The sequence below is a fragment of the Mytilus californianus genome, unplaced genomic scaffold, assembly GCF_021869535.1.
Source record: "Mytilus californianus isolate M0D057914Y unplaced genomic scaffold, xbMytCali1.0.p SCAF_1, whole genome shotgun sequence".
NCBI lineage: Eukaryota > Metazoa > Mollusca > Bivalvia > Mytilida > Mytilidae > Mytilus > Mytilus californianus.
Genome location: NW_026262581.1, coordinates 80,069,624 through 80,096,266, shown reverse-complemented (window position 1 = coordinate 80,096,266; position 26,643 = coordinate 80,069,624). Strand labels below are relative to the sequence as shown.

The 26,643-nt window shown below is 30.7% G+C and overlaps 1 protein-coding gene across 1 annotated transcript in view; it reads left to right on the top strand.

Annotated features, from left to right (window-relative positions):
• The window catches only part of LOC127707997 (baculoviral IAP repeat-containing protein 6-like), a 47,512-nt gene that overhangs the window by 2,885 nt on the left and 17,984 nt on the right, over positions 1-26,643 (top strand). The window contains exons 2-22 of the mRNA XM_052212785.1: positions 156-237; positions 2,430-2,506; positions 5,901-5,950; positions 6,650-6,698; positions 7,545-7,610; positions 11,376-11,441; positions 13,486-13,549; positions 14,838-14,941; positions 15,989-16,068; positions 17,512-17,578; positions 18,597-18,662; positions 20,418-20,536; positions 21,216-21,306; positions 21,583-21,672; positions 22,087-22,171; positions 22,776-22,825; positions 23,252-23,437; positions 23,846-23,893; positions 24,411-24,447; positions 25,166-25,254; positions 25,823-26,010. Of these exons, the coding sequence (XP_052068745.1) occupies positions 156-237; positions 2,430-2,506; positions 5,901-5,950; positions 6,650-6,698; positions 7,545-7,610; positions 11,376-11,441; positions 13,486-13,549; positions 14,838-14,941; positions 15,989-16,068; positions 17,512-17,578; positions 18,597-18,662; positions 20,418-20,536; positions 21,216-21,306; positions 21,583-21,672; positions 22,087-22,171; positions 22,776-22,825; positions 23,252-23,437; positions 23,846-23,893; positions 24,411-24,447; positions 25,166-25,254; positions 25,823-26,010 (1,754 nt within the window). The remainder of the gene's footprint in view (positions 1-155; positions 238-2,429; positions 2,507-5,900; positions 5,951-6,649; positions 6,699-7,544; positions 7,611-11,375; positions 11,442-13,485; positions 13,550-14,837; positions 14,942-15,988; positions 16,069-17,511; positions 17,579-18,596; positions 18,663-20,417; positions 20,537-21,215; positions 21,307-21,582; positions 21,673-22,086; positions 22,172-22,775; positions 22,826-23,251; positions 23,438-23,845; positions 23,894-24,410; positions 24,448-25,165; positions 25,255-25,822; positions 26,011-26,643) is intronic.

Sequence of the window (26,643 nt, the reverse complement as noted above, 5' to 3'; positions counted from 1 at the left end):
TTACAGACATAGAAATAAGAATTTTTTATGTTGATAGCATAACTTGTATGCAGTGTATCCTGAAATCGCAATAATTATAATTTTGCAATTTTGTATGGATAGATTGTTCAACAATTGCAATAATGAATAATGCAAAAAATTCTGAATTTTTTCAGACAAGTACAGATGAAAATAATGACATTGTGATGCTGATGTTATTGGCTTCAGAACATGAATTTAAACTCCATATACCAAAAGGTGAAGATTAAATGTGGTATACTGTAGTTCAATTTTTCATAAAATCATATTATTCATTCATGTACAATGTATCTCCCTTAGTTAAATAAATGTTATTAATGTGCACAATGTACATTTTGTATTTCACTGCAGTATTTTCTGCAAACATCATATCTGACAGTGTTGTTATAAATATTTGTAAACCTGTACACATTTTATTTTTTATACGACTGCAAAAATTAAAATTTTTTTGGTCGAATATTGATATCACGTTGTCGTCGTCGTCAGCGTCTTCCGAAGACAGATGGTTTCCGGATAATAACTTTAGTATAAGTAAATAGAAATCAATAAAATTTTAACACAAGGTTTATAACCACTAAAGGAAGGTTGGGATTGATTTTGGGGGTTATGGTCCCAACTGTTTAGGAATTAGGGGCCAAAAAATGGGCCCAAATAAGCATTTTTGTAGTTTCCAGACAATAACTTGTGTTAAAGTGTATGAATCTCTCTGAAATTATACCACAAACTTCCATACAACAAAGGGATGGTTAGGATTGACTTTGGGGGGTTATGGCTCAAACCATTTAGTAATTAGGGGCAAAAAAAGGGGAAAAACAAGGGTTTTTCTGGTTAAAGGACAATTGAGACAATTTAAAAGCAGTGTAAGGGAGGTAATCCAATTCAAATTAAAGAACACTGTTTGATTACCTCCCTTACACTGCTTGTAAATTATGTATTAAGAAATGATGATTGTCTTGAGGTGATTAGCTGTCAATTTATTTTTAGCAGTTACTATTCATCTATTAATTAATGTTAATTTTAGCCATGACTATGTATGTCATTTTATATTTTAAAACTTTTATGATGTATTTAAATTGGTAATTTTGGTTGCAAACTGCATTCGAAATTTGAATTGAGATACTGACCATATCTTGAGAGAAAATTTTTTTTTGGGGAATAAGGGAAAGGGGGGAGGTGAAAAAAATTGGAAGGGGGGGGACAATTTTTCTCATTTCAGATTTCAGAAATTAAAAGAAATTTCTTCAAATATTTTTTTTTGGGGGGTTAATATTCAACAGCATAGTTTATTGCACAAAAGCAAAAAACCGGGGTTAAATAATTTTTTTTGGTAGGGGGGGTCAATTTGCAACAACATAGTGTATTGCACAAAAGCAATAAATTGAATATAAATTCAAATCATATAACCAATTTGAAGTTCTTTGACTACAGTTATTCTGTGTCAGAAACCTATTATGTGTCAAAAATTTAGTTTCAATCCAAATTCAGACATGTATCAAGCGTGAATATTGTGTCCATTTTGGCCCAACTTTTCAGGGTTGGACATCTGCGGTCGTATCCAGCTGCGCTCAGCGAAGCAATTTATTTCAACTGAGATTTAATGGCCCCAGAGATTTAAATCTGCATTTAAGTTCAACCATAAAAGGAACAAATAGTTAATATTCATATATGGAGGCCTGTTAACATATATTTTTTTGGAAATAAAAGAATTTGGATAAGTTATCCTTTATATTTTATATTTCTGTAACCAAAGATAATGTCAACAACTGCACAGTTTAATATTCATTCCAATATGCAGATGCTTGTGTGATTGTATCATTAAATCAGAATTAGGCAGGAGAAGTCTAGGGTTATTTCACAAATATGGATTGAAATAGTGAATCATGTTAATTGGAGCTGAAAAGACTGTCACACAAGTGGAATGTATAAAATGCCAGAAAACTTCATTTTACCAACCACATTAATTTTCAAACTATGAATATAACAGTCAATCACCAGTTAATACCAAATTTTATCATTTTGAAAAATTTCTTCTGAATTTTGTCAGTATATATAGACATTGATATTTTAATATACATGTACCTTGGAGTTTAATACATGTACAGTCATTATTTCCTTAAGATACAGTATACATGATGTACAATGTAGTACTTATATTTTCTGGTAGACAATTTGTGTATTGTTTGTTATTAACAGTTTCACAGTTTTTGTTTAATAAAGTTATTAAAATCTTGAACTTAGTTCATTGCAATTGATCTAAACTCAGACAGACGAAAGTAAGATTTTCTTTTAGTTGGAAAATTTAAATTTTACACAGATGTTGATTTATCTCATTCAAAATATTTTTAGTACTGTCACATAATTTAAAACAAATATAAAATGTTGGTCTTTAAATTAACAATATGATTAAACAGGTTATCCAGACTATGATGGTACATTTTCTGTGGAAGCAGACCCTGCAGTCAAGCTATGGAGCACAGCCTTGAATGAGGTATTAAAATGACATGCATAATGATTTGAAACTGAATTATTTAGTTGATGAATTCAAATCAATTTTTTTTGGTTAAAAGCTTCATAAACAGTATGTTGTAGGCACTTATCTAATGTTGAAATCCATTCTTATATATTAGCCTTTTTGATCTTTTCTGTTAAATTTTTGCTCATCTGACTCATACTAGGGTGAATGCTTCTGGTGTACGTATAGATTATCGGGTTTTCTACACATTGATATCGTAAAATATCAGCCATGAACCACAATGTGAGCGCAGCAAACGAGCTAAAAAGCTTTTCATTGTGTCGAGCTGCTGATATTTTACGATATCTATACGAAGAAAATCCGATTATCTGTTTATCGTTCTATTACTGGTCAATTTCCCCTCCCTAAGACAGTTTTACGCTTGACGAAAGCAAGCTTAATAACGTCTCCTCAGACTTCTCTTCAGACATTGTGACGTCACTGATAATGCCTGCTCTCATCTCAAAGCTGTGAAATGAGATTACGGAGCGACTGAGCAGGGTGATATAGGCGTAGGGAAGGACGATAAGTCAATTTACAATTCATCATCTTGTCTGAATCAACCATGCTAAATTGCTACATTGCTCCAAGCTAGGCAGGAAAAATAAGATGGAAGTGGATTTTTTTCATTTCCCCCGCTATGTCTGTCCATATGTCCCAAAATAAGTTTTCGTTCTCTAACTTTACTTTGGCATGACCAAATGTTCTGAAACTTATACACAATGCTTATTACTACCAAACACAGATCAAGTTGGAATATTGTAGTGTCACTTTTATCGTTCTCGGGTTATCTTGGTAAATGGACAATTTGCTGAATTTGCCATATATTTACAAGCGGGGGCATCATAATATAATAATGTGTCATATGCACACATTCTTCTTTTATTTTTATAAAAAGTTCTCATTTAGATCTGATTGCCAATAGCTGAAAAACATGGTTGTCAGAGTCAATCTGAATCTGAATGGCCAATTTTCAAAAATCTTCTCTTCTAATACTACAAGGAAAGATGTTACTTTAGGGTTTTTATGAAAACAAAACCATATGTAGTTAAAAGAGTTGAAGATTTTGTCTTCCCTTGATCAATTAAGGGGTTAATTTGCCAGGTGAGAGATTCAGGCTACTAGGAGCCTCTTGTTTTGTGTTAGTGTTGTTTGATTCCTGTCTCATTGAGAATAAAAGAAACTAGAGCTAAGTTTTGGAAACACAATATTAAGAATGGAAAACCTTGCCTCAACTACTGCATTGAAAAATAATATATATGTTATTTATTAGGAAATATGTTTATTTCAAGAGGGGCATAAAGGGGGGGTATCTGCACGGAAGAACGCGAAATAAAATTGCCATTTCACGATGAACGAACAATTAAAAATTTCATGCACGTTGATCTTTTTACCGATTTCATGAAACACGGTGAATAACGAACCTTTTTCACGGCTGCACGTGAAATAAAAATGACAAAACACGTTGCATGTAAATAACCCTTTACCACCTCTTTCAACATATAACTGTAGTATGATACTGCATTAAGAGGAGATGTTAATCATGGTCATGCTTTTCAACACTATATCTGATCACATTTATATAAGTCATTGGTGGATAAATTTTTTTTGTGCAGTATGCAATCAAACTTGTGAAATTATAATTTTAAGTGTTTAATTGAGCCAATTAGGGCATTGATACAGTACAATTACTTGTACTTTCATCACAATGAAGTGGACATAGTATTATACAAAATAACATATAGTATTAAAAAATAAGGAGATGTGGTACTTATAATATATAAGCACTTTTAAAAAATACTTTTAAAAGACATTTTATCAAGTTATTGTTAATTAATAACCTTACTATAAGTTGGTACATGATGTATTGATCTTAACATAAGATAATAAATTGATTAGGAAAATCCTCATGCTAAGTGTGAAATCATGATGTTATTGATGTTTTGCTAATGAAAAGATGTATTGTATGACAGTCATGTTGATTCATCTGAGGAAAAAAAAATATATCTAGTATTATGTTTGAGTGAAATATCCAGGCTAATGATGAAATTCAATTGGTTTACTTGACAAATATTAAATTTAATAGAATATATTTATACGGAAAGTTGTACAATCTTTTTCTGTCATTTTAACTTACTATTTTGTTTTGAAATATGCCTGTGCTAATATCATAGATTTTACACTTTATGTTTCTGGAGGAAAAATTGTTATCAGTTTTTTCCCCATTGATTCTTACAGAAGTAGATAGGTCTATCATCTTATAAATTAGTTGTTAATATTTATCTTGCCCCTGCCATTAGTGTTACCCATTGGCATTCTGTAATGAAACAGTTGTCCTGACTTTTATCCCTATGCCTGCAGATACGGATCTGAATTTTGGTACATTAGTGTATAAAGAGGACTTACAGATGGATTTTGCAATAATTCCTGGTTGACTTACTTTTTGTGGCCTCTGTACTTTTCAAGACTTTTTATAATGCCTGCAGATCTGGAACTGAATTTTTGTGCATTAGTGGATAACAATGACAGATTAAGTTTGCATTTTGTTCCTGTTGATCGACTTTATGACAGAATAACAGCCCTTGGATTTAGAGAATTTCCTGTAGATTAGGAGCTGATTTTTTGTATATTTATGTATAATGATTTTTAACAGGTAGAGCTAGTTTGTCTTCAATACTGACTTTAAATTGAAATAGATATTTGGCATTTTCAAAATTACTAAAATAATTTTATATACCATTTAGACAATATTTGTTTTTTTTTGAAAATGTTAACTGCCATATACAGATTTATTCAGGCAGAAAAAGAGGTTGTATATGAAATTGTTTAATCAGATAATTGAGCTGTACAAATATAAACTGTATTGATTATTGATTGTCCATTTTAATTGATGAATAGTGTAAAGTATTCTAAAAAAAAAAGTACATCGTTTCTGATCTGCAGAACTCGTCATTTCAATCAGAGATAACTCTAGCTGACATTTTCATATGGTATCTTGACCTCTGTTTGCTTTTCTGTTCTGTGTAAATCTGTTACTAGTTTAAGTAGCTACTTTATATCTTCTGTAAATCTGAAATTCTGCATTTAGTACGACTGAAATGTATGTTAGTTGTTGTTTTTACTTTGGTAAAAATAACACAAATCAGTAAAATTGATATATTTATATCTGCTACACTTAGATAAGGTAATTAAGTCTAGACTGGGACTAATGTGAGTAATGATTCTTGGTAGGTGAAATTTTAAGATTATTTTAAGCCATTTAAGCTGAAGTGACTAATGCACTAGACATCTTACTTCTGTGGGCCATTAAAAAAAATTTAAATGAAAAAAAAAGCTAAAAATTGTATCAGTTTTCTACTATTTCTTTCAGTCCCTTGTTGACTTGAAGGACAAGATAAAACTCTCTGATTTCCTGAAAAAGTGAGTATGTTATAAAACAGCAGTTATTGCAAAGGTCAGGTTAAAATTTGTTTTGTCCAAAAAAAAAATGAGTCTGTACTCAGCCTTCTGTCTTGTAAAATTTGGATGAGCTTTAGAATTCCGAAAATGTTTTAAAAAAAAAGTAAACATTTACATTACCAAATATCCAAATGTGATTATGTGTATGATGGGTATGTGAGCGACTTATGTATTGTGTTCACATAATAGTATGTCAAATACAATTTAATACCAATGTGCTTTGTGTACACATGGATATGTGAAAGGCTCATGTATTATGTGTACATTATAGTACTTTGTATGTGTCCTGATGCTTCATATTAAAAAGAAAAAAATATACCTGATAGATAAAAGGGGAAAACTAAAGACAGTACAAAAGCTACTGACACAGTACGATGAATAAGAAAAGATAGTAATACATAAAGAAATTTAATGACACAGAAGACTCATTCAAGGACAAAACATTCTCTGAAAAAGAAATTTCATCCGATTCTTATGGTTCATTTATATTTTTGTTCTCATTGGAAAGTTCATAGAGCCTTCAGTGGACTGAGTCAAAAGTATTACACAGCCTGGTCTTCTAGTAGCACTCTAGCTCTTAATTGTTTATTGTTGTTTTGGTGTATTTTCTGATTGATTTATACATGTATAATGAATAAACCATTATGCTGTTTGATACAGGGCTGTTGTTTTACATACCAACAAGAACAAAAGATCTGAACAAAGACATGTAAGTTATCTATGGTTGTATAGAAAAATTTCCATATAGTTCAATTGAAAATAAACTATTATCCAAAATTTTTGAGAGTACCATCACTAGTAAATTAGTTTTTTCATGTTAGGTTATAAAAAAAAAAAAAATCATAATGCAATTGACTTTGTTAGGTGTTGGTTGAGTCAGGATGTCACATGTAGATTTAGGATGCATGGTGGTCAACATTTATATATATGAATTATTCCAGTCTATCTACATTATGGTGTTCTTGCAAAACTTGCTCCAGTCATTTGAAAAAAATTCTAAATGCACTTTATTTGCTAATATGTCATGGAGTTTGTCAGTTAAGTTTAAAAGAGAGGGAGATTATACAAAAGAGACAATCAACATTCATAAGTGAGAGAGAAACTGACAAAACCCTGGCAAAAAATGATGAAGAATTCTTGGAAAAGGGGGGAGGCGTGACTTCAGGTGCCTTGGAAGCGAACACAGATTCTGCTCCATTTGTGTCAGCAACCCTGTTATTGTCTCGCCTTGACGGAGTCAAAAAGCCAGACAAAGGTATGCTGTTTCTGTCGTTGGCGGAGGCATCAACAATGTAATTAGGTCTAGTTTATGGTGAACCACTAGTGGTAGGTCAATGATATTAGGTATGCAGTTGTATTAGCATTGGCACATCTCATCTCCATGGAGATTGTTTAGCCCTGTACCTTCAGTCATGGTTCATTGACTTTGAATAATTGAATATTGGCATAAATTAAAGTATTGCTATTTTAATTTCAACATTTGCATTATCAAATAACAAATAGGGGGGACATATTTCTGTGTTAACAGTTTATTATATTATTTTTACTCCTACAGATGTCTAGTGATGATGATATTATGGAAGAAGACGAGGAATCTGAAGAGGAAGAAGAAGAGGAGGAGGTACTAAAGAAATAACCATACTTTTCCTCAATGGAATTACTGTTCATGATTTTCTTTAGCTTTCTTCATGCTACATTGCTCTGTTTTGACCTTTCTTTAGGGATCATAGATTTATTCTTGCGAGGAAGCTCCGAGCATGCTCGGAGGATGCTCGGAGCTTTTTAAGTAGGCTCTTCTCAGCAGTTTATGTGACAATAATTATCATGATCCATTAAGATGTCAATCAAATCTACACCACTTCTATAATAAGGAAAGTAAAGCATTATAGAGGAAGCTCAATTAACACCTGTGTAAACATCTGGTCTATTCAAATACATTTTGCATGAAATTTTACAAAACTTCAACAGTACTGTGTAATGCTTGGAAAGAAATCTCAAGTCTCCACAAAAAGTAAAAAGTCATTTAAATATTTTCTTATTATATTTAATAATCATTCCTTTTTTTATAATACAAAAATTCTCAAATTTTATAATTAGATGATATGATTTGAATATAGTTTATATTATATAATATGCTACATAAAAGTTATCAAGACACAAACAACAGTCAGGGGGCAATACTAAACAAGTAATTTTTTTTAGTTACTTATATTATAGAGGGTTTTTTTTGTTTTTTAAAATTATTTAATAACTCAATAGTTATTTTAAATGTCAATAGAAGCATGGACTAAATGTAGTTTTTAAGAATTTTATATCATTTCATTGAATTAATTTAATATTTATCCAATTTGAGATGAGTATAGAGAGGTTACTTTAAAAATAATGACAAAAATATTACTTTTATAAATTATTTTATACATCTTTGAAAACTTAGTACTTACAATTATTTAAGGAACATATGTAATTGTTTTGATTAAGATTACAAATTATAAATAACTTCAAGTCTCAATTAAATCACAAGGTTCCATCTATTTATATCTGTCTATCTCTAAGATTTGAAGGGAAAATGATATTTTAATAGCCCCAAGAGACCAATTTTTGACCAAGAAGTGTGGCATCAGAAAGGCAATTAGTGTTTCAGGAGGATTTAAATAGTTTTATATTTCATGGGGAAAATAACCAGATGTCTGTGAAAATTTGTTAAAGCTAGTAAAACCTGTATGAATGGACTTCTATAAAATTTTATTAACAGAAGTTATTATTCATGATATAGAAGTAATATTTGAAACAGCATCGTTTTTTAACATAACTTGTATAGGTAATTTGGAAAATTACTTGTTTAAGTAATGCCCCTAACAAAACAATGGTAATATGTTTTTTTTTTATAAAATAGCAAACTTAGTTCTTTTATAGAAAATTAAGGCTACTTTAGGAAAAGTTGAGGGGGTAATACCACCATTGTTTTCCCTCTAGTACGTCTCTTTCTAATTGGCATTTTTTTTTATATTGTGCGGATTTGGCTTTATTTTGAATAAAAAAATACTTGGCATGAGTAAAGTTTTATCCTGTCCTGTACTTCAGTGAAAATCTAACATAAAATTGTTTTTCCCCTACCAGTCTTTGTTTAATTGGTATTTCTCAAAAACAATTGTGCAGAATATATCTATGTTTTAAATAAAGAAATTCTTGACATGAGTAAAGTTTTATCCTGTCCTGTACTATAGTAACAATACAACATAACTTTTCAGTGCACATAAGAAAGAAAACATCACCAGAAGTTAACCGATCAAATTTTCTCCCCCTTTTTTTCCTTGTTTACAAGCTTTAGTAGCCATGTCCCCTAATATTTCCAAAATATTTTACAGAACACCAAATAGAATTTTTTTTATTGCTTTGAAACACCCACGTCTCAAAAACATATTTCTGCAATGAAATGGAGGGTTAATTTCCAACAACTGTCAAATTAAATAGAATATAAAAAAAATCAACCCTTCTTCGCATGAAATTGAATGTACTAAATTTAAGCAGTATGGTTATAAATCAATAACCATAATTTGTGTCTTTGATGACTTTTATATTTTATTTTATATAGTATAAATTTAAAATATATTTATATTCTAAATATAAAATTTGAGTATATTTTTGTATTGAAAAAAAAATGATAATTATTAAAAAATGTTTTAAAAACATTTTTTTCTGTGAAGACTTGATATTTCTTTCCAAGCATTGTACAGTATTATTGAAGAATTTCTCATCTATTTATAGTTTTGTATAATTAATGCAAGACTTATTTATATAGACCAGATGTTTACACAGGTGTTAATTGAGCTTCCTCTATAATGCTCTACTTTCCTTATTATAGAAGTGCTATAGATTTGATTGACATCTTAATGGATCATGATAATTATTGTCACATAAACCACTGAGAAGAGCCTACTTAAAAAGCTCCGAGCATCCTCCGAGCATGCTCGGAGCTTCCTCATAGAATAAATCTATGATCCCTTATATGGAGCTATAGACAAAATAGAAAAAATAAGGGTAATCAAAATCAATTAAACTCATAAATAAAGAAGAGACTGACAACCTCCATTGCAAAAAGAAAAAAATAGAACAAGCAATTATCCACAAAACACTACACAGAAAAAGAATGGGTAATATGGACCCAATAAAAAAGCACATATACTGTTGATTCTTAATTATTCGTGGGAGTTAAATTTTTGTGGATTTCGTGGGAACAGGTGAACCACAATTTCAAATATTGAACAAAGTATAAATTTTCTAAAGGCTTGTATGCTTACTTAGGCAACACCAGGAAATTGAATATCTACGACAATACCATTTTTTCTAAATCCACGAAAATGGTACCCCCGAAAATAAATGAATTCACAGTACTGCAGATGGCTTAGCTGCTCCTGCTCCACCTGTGATATTGCTCAAGACAAGTTAAAATCTTATGATTCAGATGCATAAATAAAGAAGGAGTTGCAGAATGATGCTGACTTTATTTATAGAGATAAATGCTTCTGAAATTTGAAATTCATATATACCGGTAGACCTTATTTTAGTCATAAAGCAAAACATGTGGGTCCTATATGTGATATAAGAGCTAATATTTTGACTTGTACTTTTATATCATGATTTCTTGAATGCAATTTTTGAATAACAAGCGTAAGGAAGAAAGAAATATATAATTTTAATAGTTACATGTGCATCATGTTCTTATTTGTGTTGCAGCAGATCTGTGATATTAACCTTATAGATTTGGATAATAGATTATTGACCTTTGGAAAAATTGATTATATGGAAAATTGCATCATTAGCTCTCTCATGTGTACAATTCTTTCCAGACTTTTATGAAACTTATATCACAGGTTTATATCAGCAATGTCTTAGCCCAAGACTCTTGGGAGGAGTTGGAAAATCAGTGGCGATCAATTATTTTTAAAAGAGTTATACCCCTTGGAAATATTAATTATATAGAAAATTGCATTGTTAGCACTCTCATGTGTACAATTCTTGCCAGATTTTTTATGAAATTTATATTATAGGTTTATATCATCAATGTCTTTAACACTTTCTAAAATAAGTGCTGATCAAATATTTTTAATGAATTATGCCCCTTGGAAATATTAATTATAACAGAAATCGCATTGCATTTCCTCTGAAGCCTTCATTTCTCTAAGATATTTATAAAAAGTTTTAAAGAACAAAGCAAAAGTGTTTTTTTTTGTTATTGCCCTTGTACCTTGGATAGATAAAATATATTCATTGTGGTGGACATTGGAACTCTGTTCTTTTATTTGTTTTCTTGTATTTTCCCCTATATTCTTGTAACGTGCATATTTACCTCATTTTTATAAATTTTTCAAACTTTCTTATCACATAGGAATGTATGATGGCTGACGATGATGCTTTCACAACAGAATGGGATTTAAAGGTTGCCAGAAAGAAGGTATATGCAAATGCTATTTGAAACTTTCAAAAGGTGAACATTTTTATTCATTACTTAAGTTTCCTGAACACACAGCTTAATTTATGATAGTATATCAATTTATGAAAAGTCTTATCAATTTATTATGATTAATGTATATCTATTGTGGTAATTTGTCACAGCCATAGGATTTGTCTATTAATTTTATGTCCTTTTTGATATTATAGTTCTTCAACTGTTTGGTTTCTTAAACATCCTCGGCTTTCAATATTCAGATTTGAGCATTCCTGATGAAGGTATATCCAGAAAAGTGCTTCTGACGCATGGAATTTATAAAGTGTTGTTTTCATTTTTTAAACCTGTAATGGTCAGTGATTAGAAAATAATGATTACTGGTTCTAAATTTGATATGCTCAACACATGTTTGTGGAATTACCTTCATCAGGTAAAGACTGAATGATGGAATACACAGTGTTTCTCCAGGCCGTTTTAGCGTTGCGGCACCGAGATGCTATATTTTTTTCCCGTGATGCTATAATAATTTCCGCGACGCTATAATTATTTTGAGGATGCTATTTTTCTTGTCTCTATATTGCAAAACCATGTCCTAAATTTTGAACTTTCATCTAATTACCGCTTGTGATCATAAAAATTATATCACCTTTAATTGTAATCCCTTCAAGTTGGACAATAGATCTAGAGGCAATTTAGAGTGATTAAATAGGTGTTAATTGCCCTTTGGGGGATAACTGAATGGATAAGAATACCCCAAGCTGACACGTGTGACATGAATAATACCACGTGGTCCAAACGCAAATGAAAATGTAATCAGAATATCGAAAAACAATTCGAAATCTACGTTTGCAGAATTCAAATTCAAAGATACAAACGATTATTCTCTTTAGAAAAGAGGTTAGGTCTTATATTTTTACAACTTTTAAAAAATTACTTGCTTTCATTTCCTGTACTACTAGTTAATAGAGAGTGTATATTAAACATTTTGATTTTGAGTTAAATAAGTTTGATACTTCTTTAGAAAGAGATCATAATTGGCTTTAGTTAATGTTTCATCCATTTAATGCATTAAAAGCGTCATATTCATTCCCAATCTCTTGTCAAACATTGTTTATTTTCGTAAATTTTTCTTGCGCCGCCATTGAAATATTTTTGTAAACTACGGATCGGAACCGGACCAGATATGACAAAATTTCGCATTTTTACGATAATAACTACAGATGCACAAATGGCACAGTAGACAGAAAAAAATGATCGCAAAAGAGAAAACTACGCATTCCACATGCATTAACAGACTATTTATTAGATATCTTTGCTAAAAGTATTCTTTTTGAAAATACATCGTTTTAATATACTGACTAAATTAGCTTAACTTTGTTAAAAATATATATCATTTTGATATAAAGAAACAACTGGGACTAATTCATTGAGTACCATGAAACAATGAATTTCATAGACATGATGATGAAAAAAGTTTTTTAATTGAAATTTTATTGCTATATGATACTTTCTCTTCTCTTTTTATATAAAAACCAGTTCTTTTTTTTTACTAGATATTTAGTATTGTATATATACAGGTTGTACTATAATAAACCATTCATTCATTCATTCATTCATTTAGTTGAGTAGGTAGGGTAACTGGAACCACACATATATTTTTATTTGGCCCAAGAGGAAAAAAATAATTCTGTAACTATAAATGAATATAGAAAACATAAACTGAAACAACTGTCATCATGGTTAAAGTTTAATTGTATTCTCAGTTATGAATTGAACAATATAAACATATATAACATAAAGGAAATAGAGCATCGCTGCAACGCGTCAAATGACATTGAAAAAAAATACAGTTTATTTTTTTACGCCAAATGTGATGCTATCCAAAATTTCTGGGGAGAACACTGGAATACATACAAATCATTTTGATAAATCTGGTGTTTTCTAGAAAACTTCATACTATTTAATTCAGACACTTTTGTTGTGACACATTTGGTAGTCATTTCAATTTCATTATAAAGTTTTATATATTGAGATAATTCTGTTATTCCAGAAACGGTGGGCTCAGAAAGAGGCAGAAATAAGAGACCAGATGAAAAAGGCAAAGCTTTCGCAAGGTAAAACCCCTTTCAGAGATTTCTTAAAAAATACAATATGAAAAAAGAGCCGGAACATATCATAGGACAATCAAGAATCATAAATTTATAAAAATCACAATACCTTGGCAAAATGTGAAAAACTACTAAGAGAAAACAAACAATCTAAAAAAAACACCACATAGAAAACTAAAGACTGAGCAGCACTTTCTCTGGAAGGATAAGCAGATCCTGCTCAACATGTGGCACCTGTCATGTTGCTCATTGCATTATGAATTCTGTAATAAGTCACATTAGATGATATCACAGTCTAGGAAAGGAGGACGGGATTGTGACAACTAGAATTAAGAAATAATTCATGGGGGCTTGAATATATCGTGATTTTACCACGGGTTGTCCCTTTATGACAAATATTTTACCCTGAGCGATAGCAAGGGGTAAAATATCGGCATAAAGGGACAACCCGTGGTAAAATCACGATATATTCAAGCCCCCATGAATTATTTTGATTCTAATAGGACAAATACGGCAATTGTTTTGGATCGAAGCGCTCTAGATGAAGACATTATTTGCCGTTCCCATAAATAAACGCACTATTAAATTGACGTAAAAGACCGGAGCAAACTGAATAAATGACATGCTTAAACTATTTACAATAACTCGTTTAGATAGGTTTGGATGAATCTAAATGATAATTGTACTTATATGTCTTATATGTATACAAAAATGGCTTATATAACACATTTTTGCATTGTTTGTTTACGTTTCCTTGTTGTGATGATTTTCGGTTTCACAAGCGTGTATTTTCCCGTAAAATGCTAATATTCTTACGTCATCGTTCTATGACGTCGGGTAGCTCATTCATAAAAAAACATATGACGCGGGTGTACGATTGGAACAGCCCAAACAATATATTCATATTTTACCACGGGTGTGTACTCAAAGCGTTTGAAGAACGTCATGTTAGAATTGAGTATAAACAGAAATGAGACTTAATTATTTGACAGTTCTTAGGTTCACTAATTTGATTATCACTGATCAAATAATACTTCATCAGGAATTAGCTTTAAAGATTTTTTTTTAAGGCTTAAATTGTCCTAAAAAAATATTTTAATTTTTCCTAAAACTGTCCTTTATCTGCTATATATGTATATACCTTTTTTAAGAAAGTTGATTGATGTTATTGTTCTGTCAGTTTTCTTCATTTCTCACGCTGTTTGCATATATTATGTTTTATCTTTAAAATTTGTGGCACAAATGCTTCAGTGGTCACAGCCATGTTATTTAACAAATAGAGATTTTTTTTCAGGAGCCAGTAGTATGGATAAAAAACCAGCAGAGAACATATTTACCAGCAATGCTGCAGCAGGGATATTAACCAATGATCTTGTCAGAATCATGGAAGAAGAACAGGTAAGCTTTAAACTTGTTTGAAATTTACATTTATTGAAATATATATGTAAACATTTGCATTTTGAATGCATGTTTATTGAATTAGGAATTGAAATTACAAAGACCATAACACCAAAAAAATGTATGTGTCTTGTTTCCTGCCTCCAAGCTGATCCTTTATATGATCGCTGCCCCTAAAATATTTTATTCCCTTGCCAAAAAAAATATTTATTTGTGTCATAAGAGTAGACTACGAATCCTTTTTCTACTGATTTACTTAGTAAATTATTTATGAAGCATGGTTTTGTGTCATAAGAGTAGACTACAAATCCTTTTTCTACTGATTTATTTAGTAAATTTTGTGGAAAAAAATTGACCGAAATAGAGTTACAAATTGTCATAAAAATTGGTAAAGTTTCATCATTCAATATGTGAAAGCACATTAATTGAAAGGTAGAGTAAATCTGAATGGGACTGAAAACATGTGTTTTTTCGGGATTTTGTTGATAAGAAAAATATTTCAATCTGACCAACTGACCAGACCCTATTTTAAATCGTAGGAAGAAGGAAACAGAAATATAATTGTTTTTGGCCTCGGCTTTAAGGATTAATAAAGGTTTGATATCATTAGATGTTATAGCAAATTATCCACATCAGACCAACCCTTTCAAAGGAGATAGTTAATTAGTTATATCAGATGCAGCCTGTGGCAAGTTGTGCAAGATTCAATTTTATTTAAATGCATGATTTCCTGTTCATGAATTGATGCAGAGTGAAGATAGTTAAAATATTCAGGAAATTATAAAGAGTTCACATATTACAAAATGTATTTTAAACAATTTTATCTATATCCATTTGTTCATTTGAAAAAATTACATGCACTTATCACAATGATTTGACCCAGAATATTATATAACATCCTGTGGACCACATAAAATTCCCATGGGTAATGCATTGGTTAAAAGACTGAAATGAAAAATAATATGAACTAATGTATATATGTTACACTTTATATGAATTTTAAGGGACCAAATATAATTTTATAGAATTTACATTTTTCTTCTTCAGGAATTAAGTTTTACAGCAGAGCCTATAGAAGATAATATATACAACTGGAGAGTTAAAATCTTTCATTTTGATGCTGAATGGTAATTACAATACATTTCAATGTCAAGTATTAGAAGGGATTAATTTATTAGCTGATTGTCTGTGCACTTTCACACATTTCTTTTGACTTATTCATATTATTTGAATTCAGTCTTATAGATGTAAATTTCACACAGTTTAAATTTAGATTATTCCAAGTATGTAAGCAGACATAACTACAAAAATTAGACTCAATAATCTGGTTAATACCACAAAATCTACAGTTCTTTTGTTAAATTTGTATAAAATTGACACCTATGTACTTATTTTAATTATTCATAAATAATATGATTGATTTACTTTATGATTCCAAAACTCTTTTTGTGTACATTGTAACCAATTTTGCAACAACTTTCTGAGTTATCTCCCTTTCATATAATTTTGTATCTTAAAAGTGCTGTTTTTGTAATTCAGAAAAAAAGCATAATTGAAAAATTATAAATATTTTTATTCAAATTCTGAGGAAAATGTTATTGTTCTCCTTTCACCTGACAGAAGTTGAATTGTCATGATATGGAGTTATACATTAAATAATATAGAAATGTCATAATAATGATTTTAGCTAATTACCTGTCAATATTTAAGGAATGACTGTAATATTTTTTCTGTCTATGGAGAAATAACATAAAAAATGTGGTGCACACTGAATAACAAGCGTAGCATGTTATTTCAAAGTGTGCACCACATTTTTGAGGTTATTTCGAATAGACAGAAACAATAATACAGTCATTCCTTATAATTTAATAAATTCCATTTTTAAGGAGCAAATGATGAAAGAACGCTGATGACGTCACGGTCACATGACAATATTATGTCTATGAGCTGATAGACAAAAAACTTTCAGCCAATCAAAAGACGTGTTACAACCAAAATTAAATCATTTGTAAATATATCCCTTTTTGTCATATAACTCCTCAAGTATTCAAGTATTTATAAATCCTTGTCTTGCAATTTTTTGGGTGTGTTCACTCCTGATGAAAGTAAATCCAGAAAAGCACTGTGGACGCACACATTTACAAAGTGTTATTTTCATTTACTAAATAAAACCCAAAGCATAGAAACAACACACAAGTCACAGTGCGGCCTTCAATATGCATCAAAAGCTTCAATCTCGCTGCAAGATAAAGACAGACTCTAGCATGGGTTTAAGAATTCTTTACTTGGTGACTGTTAAATGTTGTCCCGTATCTTTGTGCTTCAATGGATAGATAATACCATCAAATTACTGACTATTAGTGGAAAAGACATTTAAAATGATACTGTCAATTTGCCAGACAAACATATGTTAAAATACAAAAAAACAATTCCAATATATAGACATTTAGACAACTGCATATTTGTTAGATAAGATAATAATTGAAAGATTACTTGTTTGAAGTTAAACCTCTACCTATCCATACATCCTATATATGTTTTCTACAATTGTAAAATTTATATATTTCCAGTGGTTTAGCTGATGATCTCCAGCAGATTCAGTCCAAATTTGGATACAATTATATAGAATTAGAAATGGTAATGTATAATAATTGTTAATTAAAAAAAAAACATATACATTCATAAAAGATACTCTTTAAATCTTTAAATTTAAAAAATACATGGATATCATAACAGAATGATTATGCTTATTTGAAAAAGTTTTTTTCATATTTACATACTTTTACATAAAACAACAATTTTTATACGCCCGTTGACGGGACGTATTATGGTATACCGTTGTCCGTCTGTCCGTCCGTCGTCAACATGTTGGACATTAACTCAAAAACGCTTTAACCAATTTGTATAAAACTTTGGTGAATTGTTTATATCTATTGACGTGAGCTCCCTTTTGTTTTTTATAAATTTTAGATGTTACGTTTCCGAGTTATGGAGTTTTTTTAATTAAAAAAAGGGGGATTTTCCAGTTTTCTGACAAAAAATCAAAAATGCTTTCAGCAGTTCTTATGAAACTTTGGTGAATTGTTTATATCTATTGATGTAAGCTCCGTTTCGAATTTTATAAATTTTACATTTTACATTTCTGAGTTATGGGGTTTTATTCATTAAAAAAGGGGGGATTTTCCAGTTTTCGGACAATAACTCAAAAATGCTATCAGCAATTCTCATGAAACTTTGGTGAATTGTTTATATCTATTGATGTAAGCTCCCTTTACATTTTCATAAATTTCTAATATGACATTGAGAATTAATTGAACTTTAATTGTTTATAGTCTGACAACAGATTTACTAAGTATTGCGCAACAGCACAGTGTTTTGCACAACAGCAAGAAATCTTTAATAGTATATAAATTCAATTCATATAACCAATTTCAAGTTCTTTGACTGCATTTATTCAGAAACCTATAATATGTCAAATATTTAATACAATCCAAATTCAGACCTGTATCAAGCTTGAATATTGTGTCCATTTTTGCCCCAACTGTTCAGGGTTGGACCTCTGCGGGTGTATCCAACTGCGCTCAGCAAAGCAGTTTATTCAACATATGTTAAATGAAATTACTACAACCTACAGTTTTATTTGACTTTTTTTCAGACATTTGAAATAGATTTGTATCCATTTTATCCACCTCTAGTCAAAGTGATGAGGCCAAGACTTCAGGTACAGTTAACCCTTGTAAACATTTTACTAACAATACAACACAGATATATGTTAATGTATGTGTATTTGATTATTAAAAAACTTGCTACCACTTATTATTTCCCACGTAATACAATTATTGACTTTAGTGATACATGGTGAAAAAAAAACCAATTGTTTGCACATCTTAATTCCTCTTAACTCCTTTTTATACGTTCTCAAAATATTTGTGTTCTTATTATGCTATGGAGATGTCTGCGTTGTCGTCCGAAGACATTTTGGTTCACAGACAATAACTTGAGTATAAGTTTATGAACCTCTAGGAAATTTTAGCAGAAGGTTCCATACCACAATAGGTAGGTTGGGATTGATTTTTGGGGTTATTAGTCCCCTACCGACGAAGTCGAGGGGACTTTAGGTTTGCACTCCGTCTGTCCATCTGTCTGTCTGTCTGTCTGTCTGTCTGTCTGTCTGTCTGTCTGTCAGTCCGGCAAATCAGTTTTCCACACTTTTTTCTTTGAGCTTGAAGATATTGATTTGATATTTGGTGTACTGTTTAATCATGACAAATGTCAGATCATGTTCGAATTTTGTTCTGGTCTTACGATTTTGTGCAGAGTTATGGTCCTTAAACTTAGAAAATTCACTCAAATAATCAGTTTTCAACACTTTTTTTTTGTCATGCTTGAAGATATTGATTTGATAATTGGTAAAAAGTTTTATCATGACAAGTTACAGATCAAGTTCGAATTTTGTTCCAGTCTGATAATTTTGTGCAGAGTTATGGTCCTTGGACTTCAAAAATTCACTCAAATAATCAATTTTCCACATTTTTTTTCTTCATGCTTGAAGATATTGACTTGATATTTGTTATATAGTTAACACCATGACAAGTTATAGATCAAGTTAGCATTTTGTTATAGTACAATGAATTTTTAACCGGTAGGGGACTATATATTGCCAGGCAATACTCTCAGAATGCTTGTTGTCATAGCTTTTTAGAAATGAAGGGCCAAAAAGGGACCAAAAACAAGCATTTTTCTTGTTCACAGACAAAAATTTATGTAAGGATCTCTATGAAATTTTAGCACAAAGTTCCATACCACAATAGGAAGTTTGGGATTGATTTTGGGGTTATTGTCATAGCTGTTTAGTAATTAGGGGCCAAAAACAAGCATTTTTCTTGTTTTAGGACAATAACTTGTGTATAAGTGTATGTATGGATCTCTATTAGATTTTAGCACAAGGTTCGATACTTCAACAGGAAGGTTGGGATCGATTTTGGGGGTCATGGTCCAAATCAGTTAGGAATTAGGAGTATTTTCTTGAAGAAATTACGTGGAAAGAGATACTTAAACTCAATTGTGCTTTGAAAACGTACATGGATTTTACATAACCTGCTCTGGTCCGTGTTTTACCATGGTCAAGTCAACATCCGGTATTAGGAAAATGTACTTTTTAAAATCGAAAGTCAATTTTTTTACAGTGAAATTTTGCACAAATGAAGAGTCTTATGCAGATATTAGTATGCTGATGTTGCACACTTCGAATGATGCACTGTCAATTTAACAGTTTACATGAGAACATTGAATTTATATCAAAAGTATGTCAATCTTTGTTTATATGATGCCAACTGTTTACCATGATTGCCTTTTGTTAATAAGTCTTAAGACATTGAAATCGGGATAAAACAAAAATGTTCGGCTGCCTCAATTATTTTTTGGAAGCCCTGTCTATGACATAAGGCATTTAGTTATATTTATATCTTCCTTGTAGTGTTCAATGATGCAAAGAGTAACTAATATGGAGATGTTGAAATTGTCTTACTGGATCCCTACAAAGGATATGAAATCTGTCATACAGGATATCAAAACATTTCTTCAGCAATGGGCCAGGTAATATATATGTTGCCATCCAAATTAAAGTTCCTCAGCAGTAGTGGGGATCAACCACAGGATGAATTTAAAGTGTTGAGGAAAAAGAGTATTTTGTGATGAAACTATTTCCATTTTACAGTAGAAAAACATGATATTGTGAAATCCTTTGCAATTTGAGTATCTGCTAGACTTTTACACTAATATATCATGTTTTAATTTTATAATATATTAAAGACATCCATAAGAAGTGGTGGGAAATTGCATGTGACAATAAAATCAAAACTAAGGAGTGTTTTATTAAAAAATATCCAACTGGTTAGAACAAAGAATAAGAACAAGAAGTTTATTTAATGGCATCAGGTCATTTGGAATTTTATGTTGACATGTCTTTGGCATAATATACAAATGACTATGTGGTATGGGCTTTGCTCATTGTTGAAGGCCATACGGTGACCTATAGTTGTTAATTTCTGTGTCATTTGGTCTCTTATGGAGAATTGTCTCATTGACAATCATACCGCATCTTCTTATTTTTATATTTATAAATAGACAACATCCATTCAATGTAGCTGGATAGGAACTTTAGTATGACACTTTTTTACAATATATGTAAGTGAACATTCAGCTATTTGTTCATTTTGGTTTATGTTTTATGTAAGTAATTTCAGTAAATCTTATTTTATAACTTGTGTTGTAGGTTAGAAGTAAACAGTCCAAGGAATGATTTACTGAAATACCCATATGGAGCATATGTTGAAATAGAACATCATCTCTTAACACTTGCTCTGGTAAGTTTAGTGTCAAGGTTTTACAGAAACATACATTAGAAAGGTGAAACTGTTATTTATTGCATGCTTCTGTGGTTGTCATTATAAGAGCAAAATACTCACTGGCTCTGAGTCAAGATAATGGGTTTGAATAGCTTTAACAAGTTTTTCCTGTTGACTGTTGTGAGTTAATAATGTGACTCTGGCCAGTATAAAAGAGGTTATCATCACTTCTCATTTATTTCTTATCATGTCTGTTAAGTTGCATTTACTTTATTTGTATGAAATTAATTTCAGGTGAGCGAAGTGAATCCACGTGTTAATTACCTGTATGATATGGATATCAGTCAGCTGACAGAACAGAGAACCAACAAGCCTAACACACCAGTAAGTTATGAAACAGACATTGTCCAGAAATATTGCTGAAATGACTTGAAATATATCTTTATCCAAACTTTCAAACACCTTTTTTTGTAAACAGAAGTTCAACAAAAGATCTTTAAAGTAATTTGAAAATCTCTGTAATCACAAAAATGGTTCCAAATTTTGGCATTACAGAGGAATAGGTTCAACATCACAGTTTTAAATATATTTTGCAAATGTTGTCATTGCATCAGTTGGAATAATTATTTGGATATGATGTTGAAACCTTTTTTTTCTAAATGTCTGATGCAATTTATTTGTAGTTTTAAACGACTTTTTTATGAACTTCAACATAGATTTTAATAAAGATATGCCTTACAAAGAATTGAACTAAAAAACCATTGTAAAAGGATGTTTTGAATTTTATACTTTTTTTAGCCTGATAAGTCAGGAGGACCTGCTGGCAAAAATAAACCAGAGTACTGGGCAAAAGGTACAGGGTATGGACATCATTATAGATCAGGTTAGTTATTTACTGAGGAGGTTGTTGAGGGGAAGAGATAAATTACAAGGTATGGACATCATTATAGATCAGGTTAGTTATTTACTGAGGAGGTTGTTGAGGGGAAGAGATAAGGTACTGGGTATGGACATCATTATAGATCAGGTTAGTTATTTACTGAGGAGGTTGTTGAGGGGAAGAGATAAGGTACAGGGTATGAACATCATTATAGATCAGGTTAGTTATTTACTGAGGAGGTTGTTGAGGGGAAGAGATAAGGTACAGGGTATGGACATCATTATAGATCAGGTTAGTTATTTACTGAAGAGGTTGTTGAGGGAAGGGAGTAACCTTTATGATTCGATATAGAAATATTGATACTTATAAAAGATTGTATATATGATACTTGCTACATAGGCCTTTATTTATTATGGCAATTTAATATTTTAAAACATTTTTGATAAAATAACTTTGCTGTTATGCAGAATAGAAGTGTTTCATTGGAAATTTTTTAGAGAATGAATTTTGTTGTTGTTAAAAAAAAGCTTAAAATGGTAATTGCTTAGTAGTAACATATTCACATAGTTTTTTTTATATATTTCTGCTTAACACTTCTGTATTTTAGAATGGGATATAAATGCTTATATAGCAGCACAGAAAGAAAAGGATAATAAGGTTTGTTACCTAGTTGAGTTTGGAAAAAGGAAAAGTAGCAGTTTTTATCATTCATTGTTTAACATTCCTAAACTATCTGTATGCACTAATTTGTTTATGCTTACCATTTTGGATTTTTTTTAAAACAAAATTCATGTGTTGGAAATTATTTATGAGTGATAATATGTGCAGGAATTAGTAGCTTAGTGAAGTACAGCTTTGTTTTTTTAGTTTTTTATTTTTTTCCCCTAGTGTTGCATCATAATACCAAGCGAGACAGAAAACTATTTTATTTTAGATTACATAATTAGTGCTGGAGTATAAATTTATCTGTTCTACCTAGTAAGATAACTCCAATTCAAAATATTCAAAACAATGCAAAATGAAAGCAATCTTTACCCATCAGTGCTCACAAGCGCTTTGATTGGTATATATTTCTCCTTTCAGGTAGAAACTGTTTTACACAAGATTCTAGAAGAACTAAAATTATTATATACAAATCATGCACCACAGTTAAAACCTCGAACATTAGGAAGTCAACCAGAGCCAGACACAGGTCAGACCGCAGTTATAGACCCTGTTGAGGATATGTTTACTGTGTTGGATGGTTCAGCCTTGATACCATTCATTGAGGTGAGTATTCAATATACTGAAAAATTCTGTGATGTTTTTATCATTGCTAAAATTGCTATGGATAGGGTTCACAAAAATAAAAACTTGCATTGTATTGTGTAGCTAGATTGCTATGCAGTAGTATTATCAATTTTCTTATCCACATATCTACCTTAGGCATTGGACTTGGTATTTAAGGACATACCAGAACTGTGTTTGCTCCCTATTTATATGAAATATATGGGGCTCAACAGATGTTGGTATCTATGGTATACCAGTATGGTTGCTTCAACTTTTTGTTGATATGTTTGCATTTAAAAGAAAAACTGAATTGTATTTTGAACTAATTTTATGTTTCGGCTAAATCACGGATGATATCATTATCAAGGCTGTGGTTTTGTATTAAAACTAGAGTTATATTTTTTGTAGCAATATCTAACAGCTGATTCCTTCCTAGAAATTTGTAGACATTCAGTTGTAAGTATGATATTAATTATATTTTATTGGTAAATTGTCTTTGCTTTCAATTTATGTGATTAAAACTTAAGATATAACCCTATGTTAAGAATCACTTGAGAATATAAAACGTTTGAAAAAAGTAAATAAGTCCTATGTAATGTTTACAAGTGCTTTGTTTGATGATGAAATAAACACATTGATTTCAATATTAAAGTTCTCAAACAAGGTTCTATTTTTGGGGAAGGGGGAGCTTGGAGGGATAGAAAATATATCAGCCAGGCATTAGAAAGTTAGAAGCTTGTTTGTGTCTTTAATGTTACATGAAAATAATCCGTCCTTATTCTGAAAACAAGTGCACATATAAAAGTAAAGTATAAATAATGTACTTAATGCAGTTCCCTTTATATTTATATCTCATATTGTGACAAATTTCCATATTTTTTTTATTTCCCATGAATCAAAATTAAAGATATAGTACATTGTATATATATATATAAAAAAATAAAACTGAACACAGTTATGTTTATTTTGGCAGGTTTATAGAGTTATAATAGATATAATAAAGGAAATAGGTGAGTTTTTTTTAAATTGATGAATCGATATTGTTCCCTTTAAGAATTTAATATTTATCATATATGCATCTAAACTTAAACATAGATTTGGAAAATATACTAGTGTAATAGGAAACTGTGCACCCACATAGCATCACATTTTTCTTTAAATTTCATGAAGCAAGTGGTCTACGCTTTACTTGAAATTAAATGCATCTGCCTAATTTTACAGGGACACACTAAAAGTCTTTGTCTAATTTTCCCAGAAAAATCAACAAAATTAATATTCTGTAAATAAGTATGAATGCATAGTACCTGTACCTAGACTTAAACTTTATTAAACTAATAACATAAACAGTACCAATTTATCTGCACCAGATACGAATTTCAACAATCAATGTCTCTTCAGTGATGCTCGAGGCCAAAATATTTGAAAATCCAAAGACTAAAAGTTTAAATTGAATGGTTGGAAACTTTTCCCTTGCACTGTACAGGTTATAGAAATTTCCTGTTAAGTAACTTAGTGTCTGCTTTATAAAACAAAAAATATTTGCAAAGCTATCATGAATATAAGGATCTAAAAATTTTCAAAAACTTTTCTGCACTTATGAAGATTTAAAATCAGTCTGTTGGTTTTTAGTATAATCAATAGATTGTAGATAAAAAAGAATTATTTGTATATATACCTACATAAGAGTATGATAAGACAAAGTTTTTAGTCATTAACACTATATTTCAGCTCGACAGAAACAGTTACTGCCATTACTTGTATCTTTACCTAATCAACAGCTGTCTGTCTACAAGTTGCTAGAACAACTTGAAAAGAAGGTATGCATTTATTCATTCGATGATTTGTGTCCTGTAAAAAATTTGAATGTCAGATTTCCTAAAAAACCTTAAAGAGGTTAATGTTTTTTGATATTTATAATTCCAGTATTTTGTGTTTTCAACTGACTGTCAAATGTAAGTAATTGTCTATGTGTAACTTGAATTCAAGCTGTCATGTTGTTTATATTGGTTACTAAAGAAATCTTGTGAATAGGTCTATCAATAATCTGCCAAAAATATCACTACCACAAGCCCTGTAATGGGCAACATTTATCCTCAAGATAAAGTAATCAACCTTCACTCATCCACTTCCTGTTTACTCAATATTTATATTCTATCAAAAAATGGCCATGTATGAAATGTGATACATTTTCACATCCATCACATATCAACTTCCTGTTTACCAAATAATTATATTGTGGTTTCATAAGGGAGCAGTAGCCCACACACCCCACAGTACATCTTGTTTAAATTGCTTTTGTCTTAAATGAAGATTTTCATAGTGTCCACAAATTTCTTACACTTACAAGATGTATACTAATATAGAAAATGTTAAATGATATTACAGGCATCAATGATGTTAAAGCATCTATGTAAAGCTGGTAATGGCAGTATACCAACATCCCATCAATCATGGGATGATCCACCAGAGACCTCGGCCTTTGGTCTCATACCAAAATGTTTTGGTCGATGTAGAGAAAGTAGTTCACATAGTTCCTCTTCTGATTCAGATGGAGAAGAAGAAAAAATTGCAAGGTATTTATGTTCAAAATAATTTGTAGCTCATCAATCTGATTTTGGTGTCAGTGTCATCATCAGAGTTTAAGATGTTCACAGTTAAAATTTTTCATCCTCATAAATATTTTGTATTCTAATTTCAGTTATAGCTAGTTGAAAAATAGATTTGAAAATATAAAAAAACTACTTTCTTCAAAACAGTGCTACCATAGAAAATAACTACAAGCAAGGGTCCAGAAACAGTCATATCTGCCAGTCATGACCTTAACTGAAAGCTGTTTGTCCTAAACGGCAGATTGGGATTTAGGACAAATTTTATTTTTTTACAGATATAGTTTCTGTCATTTCATTGAGATCAGGTTTCTTATTCGCCATTTTGCACTTGTTTTTGTTTTGTAATCCCTTTTCCTGTAATAAAACTGTCACTCCAGTATAGTATGATAATCCTGAGGGACCTCTTGATAACTAAATTAATGCCTCTGGGAAATATTGGCTACTGATCGCTAATCACTTTTTACCTGTGTTTTTAATTCACACCTGACATTGATCACAAGCTCAGAACTAACATCAGAGAGAAAAAAAATTCCATGACAACTGTCTTCATTATTTAATTACTTTTGCACAAAGACAATCGTCAATTCTGATTTAAAT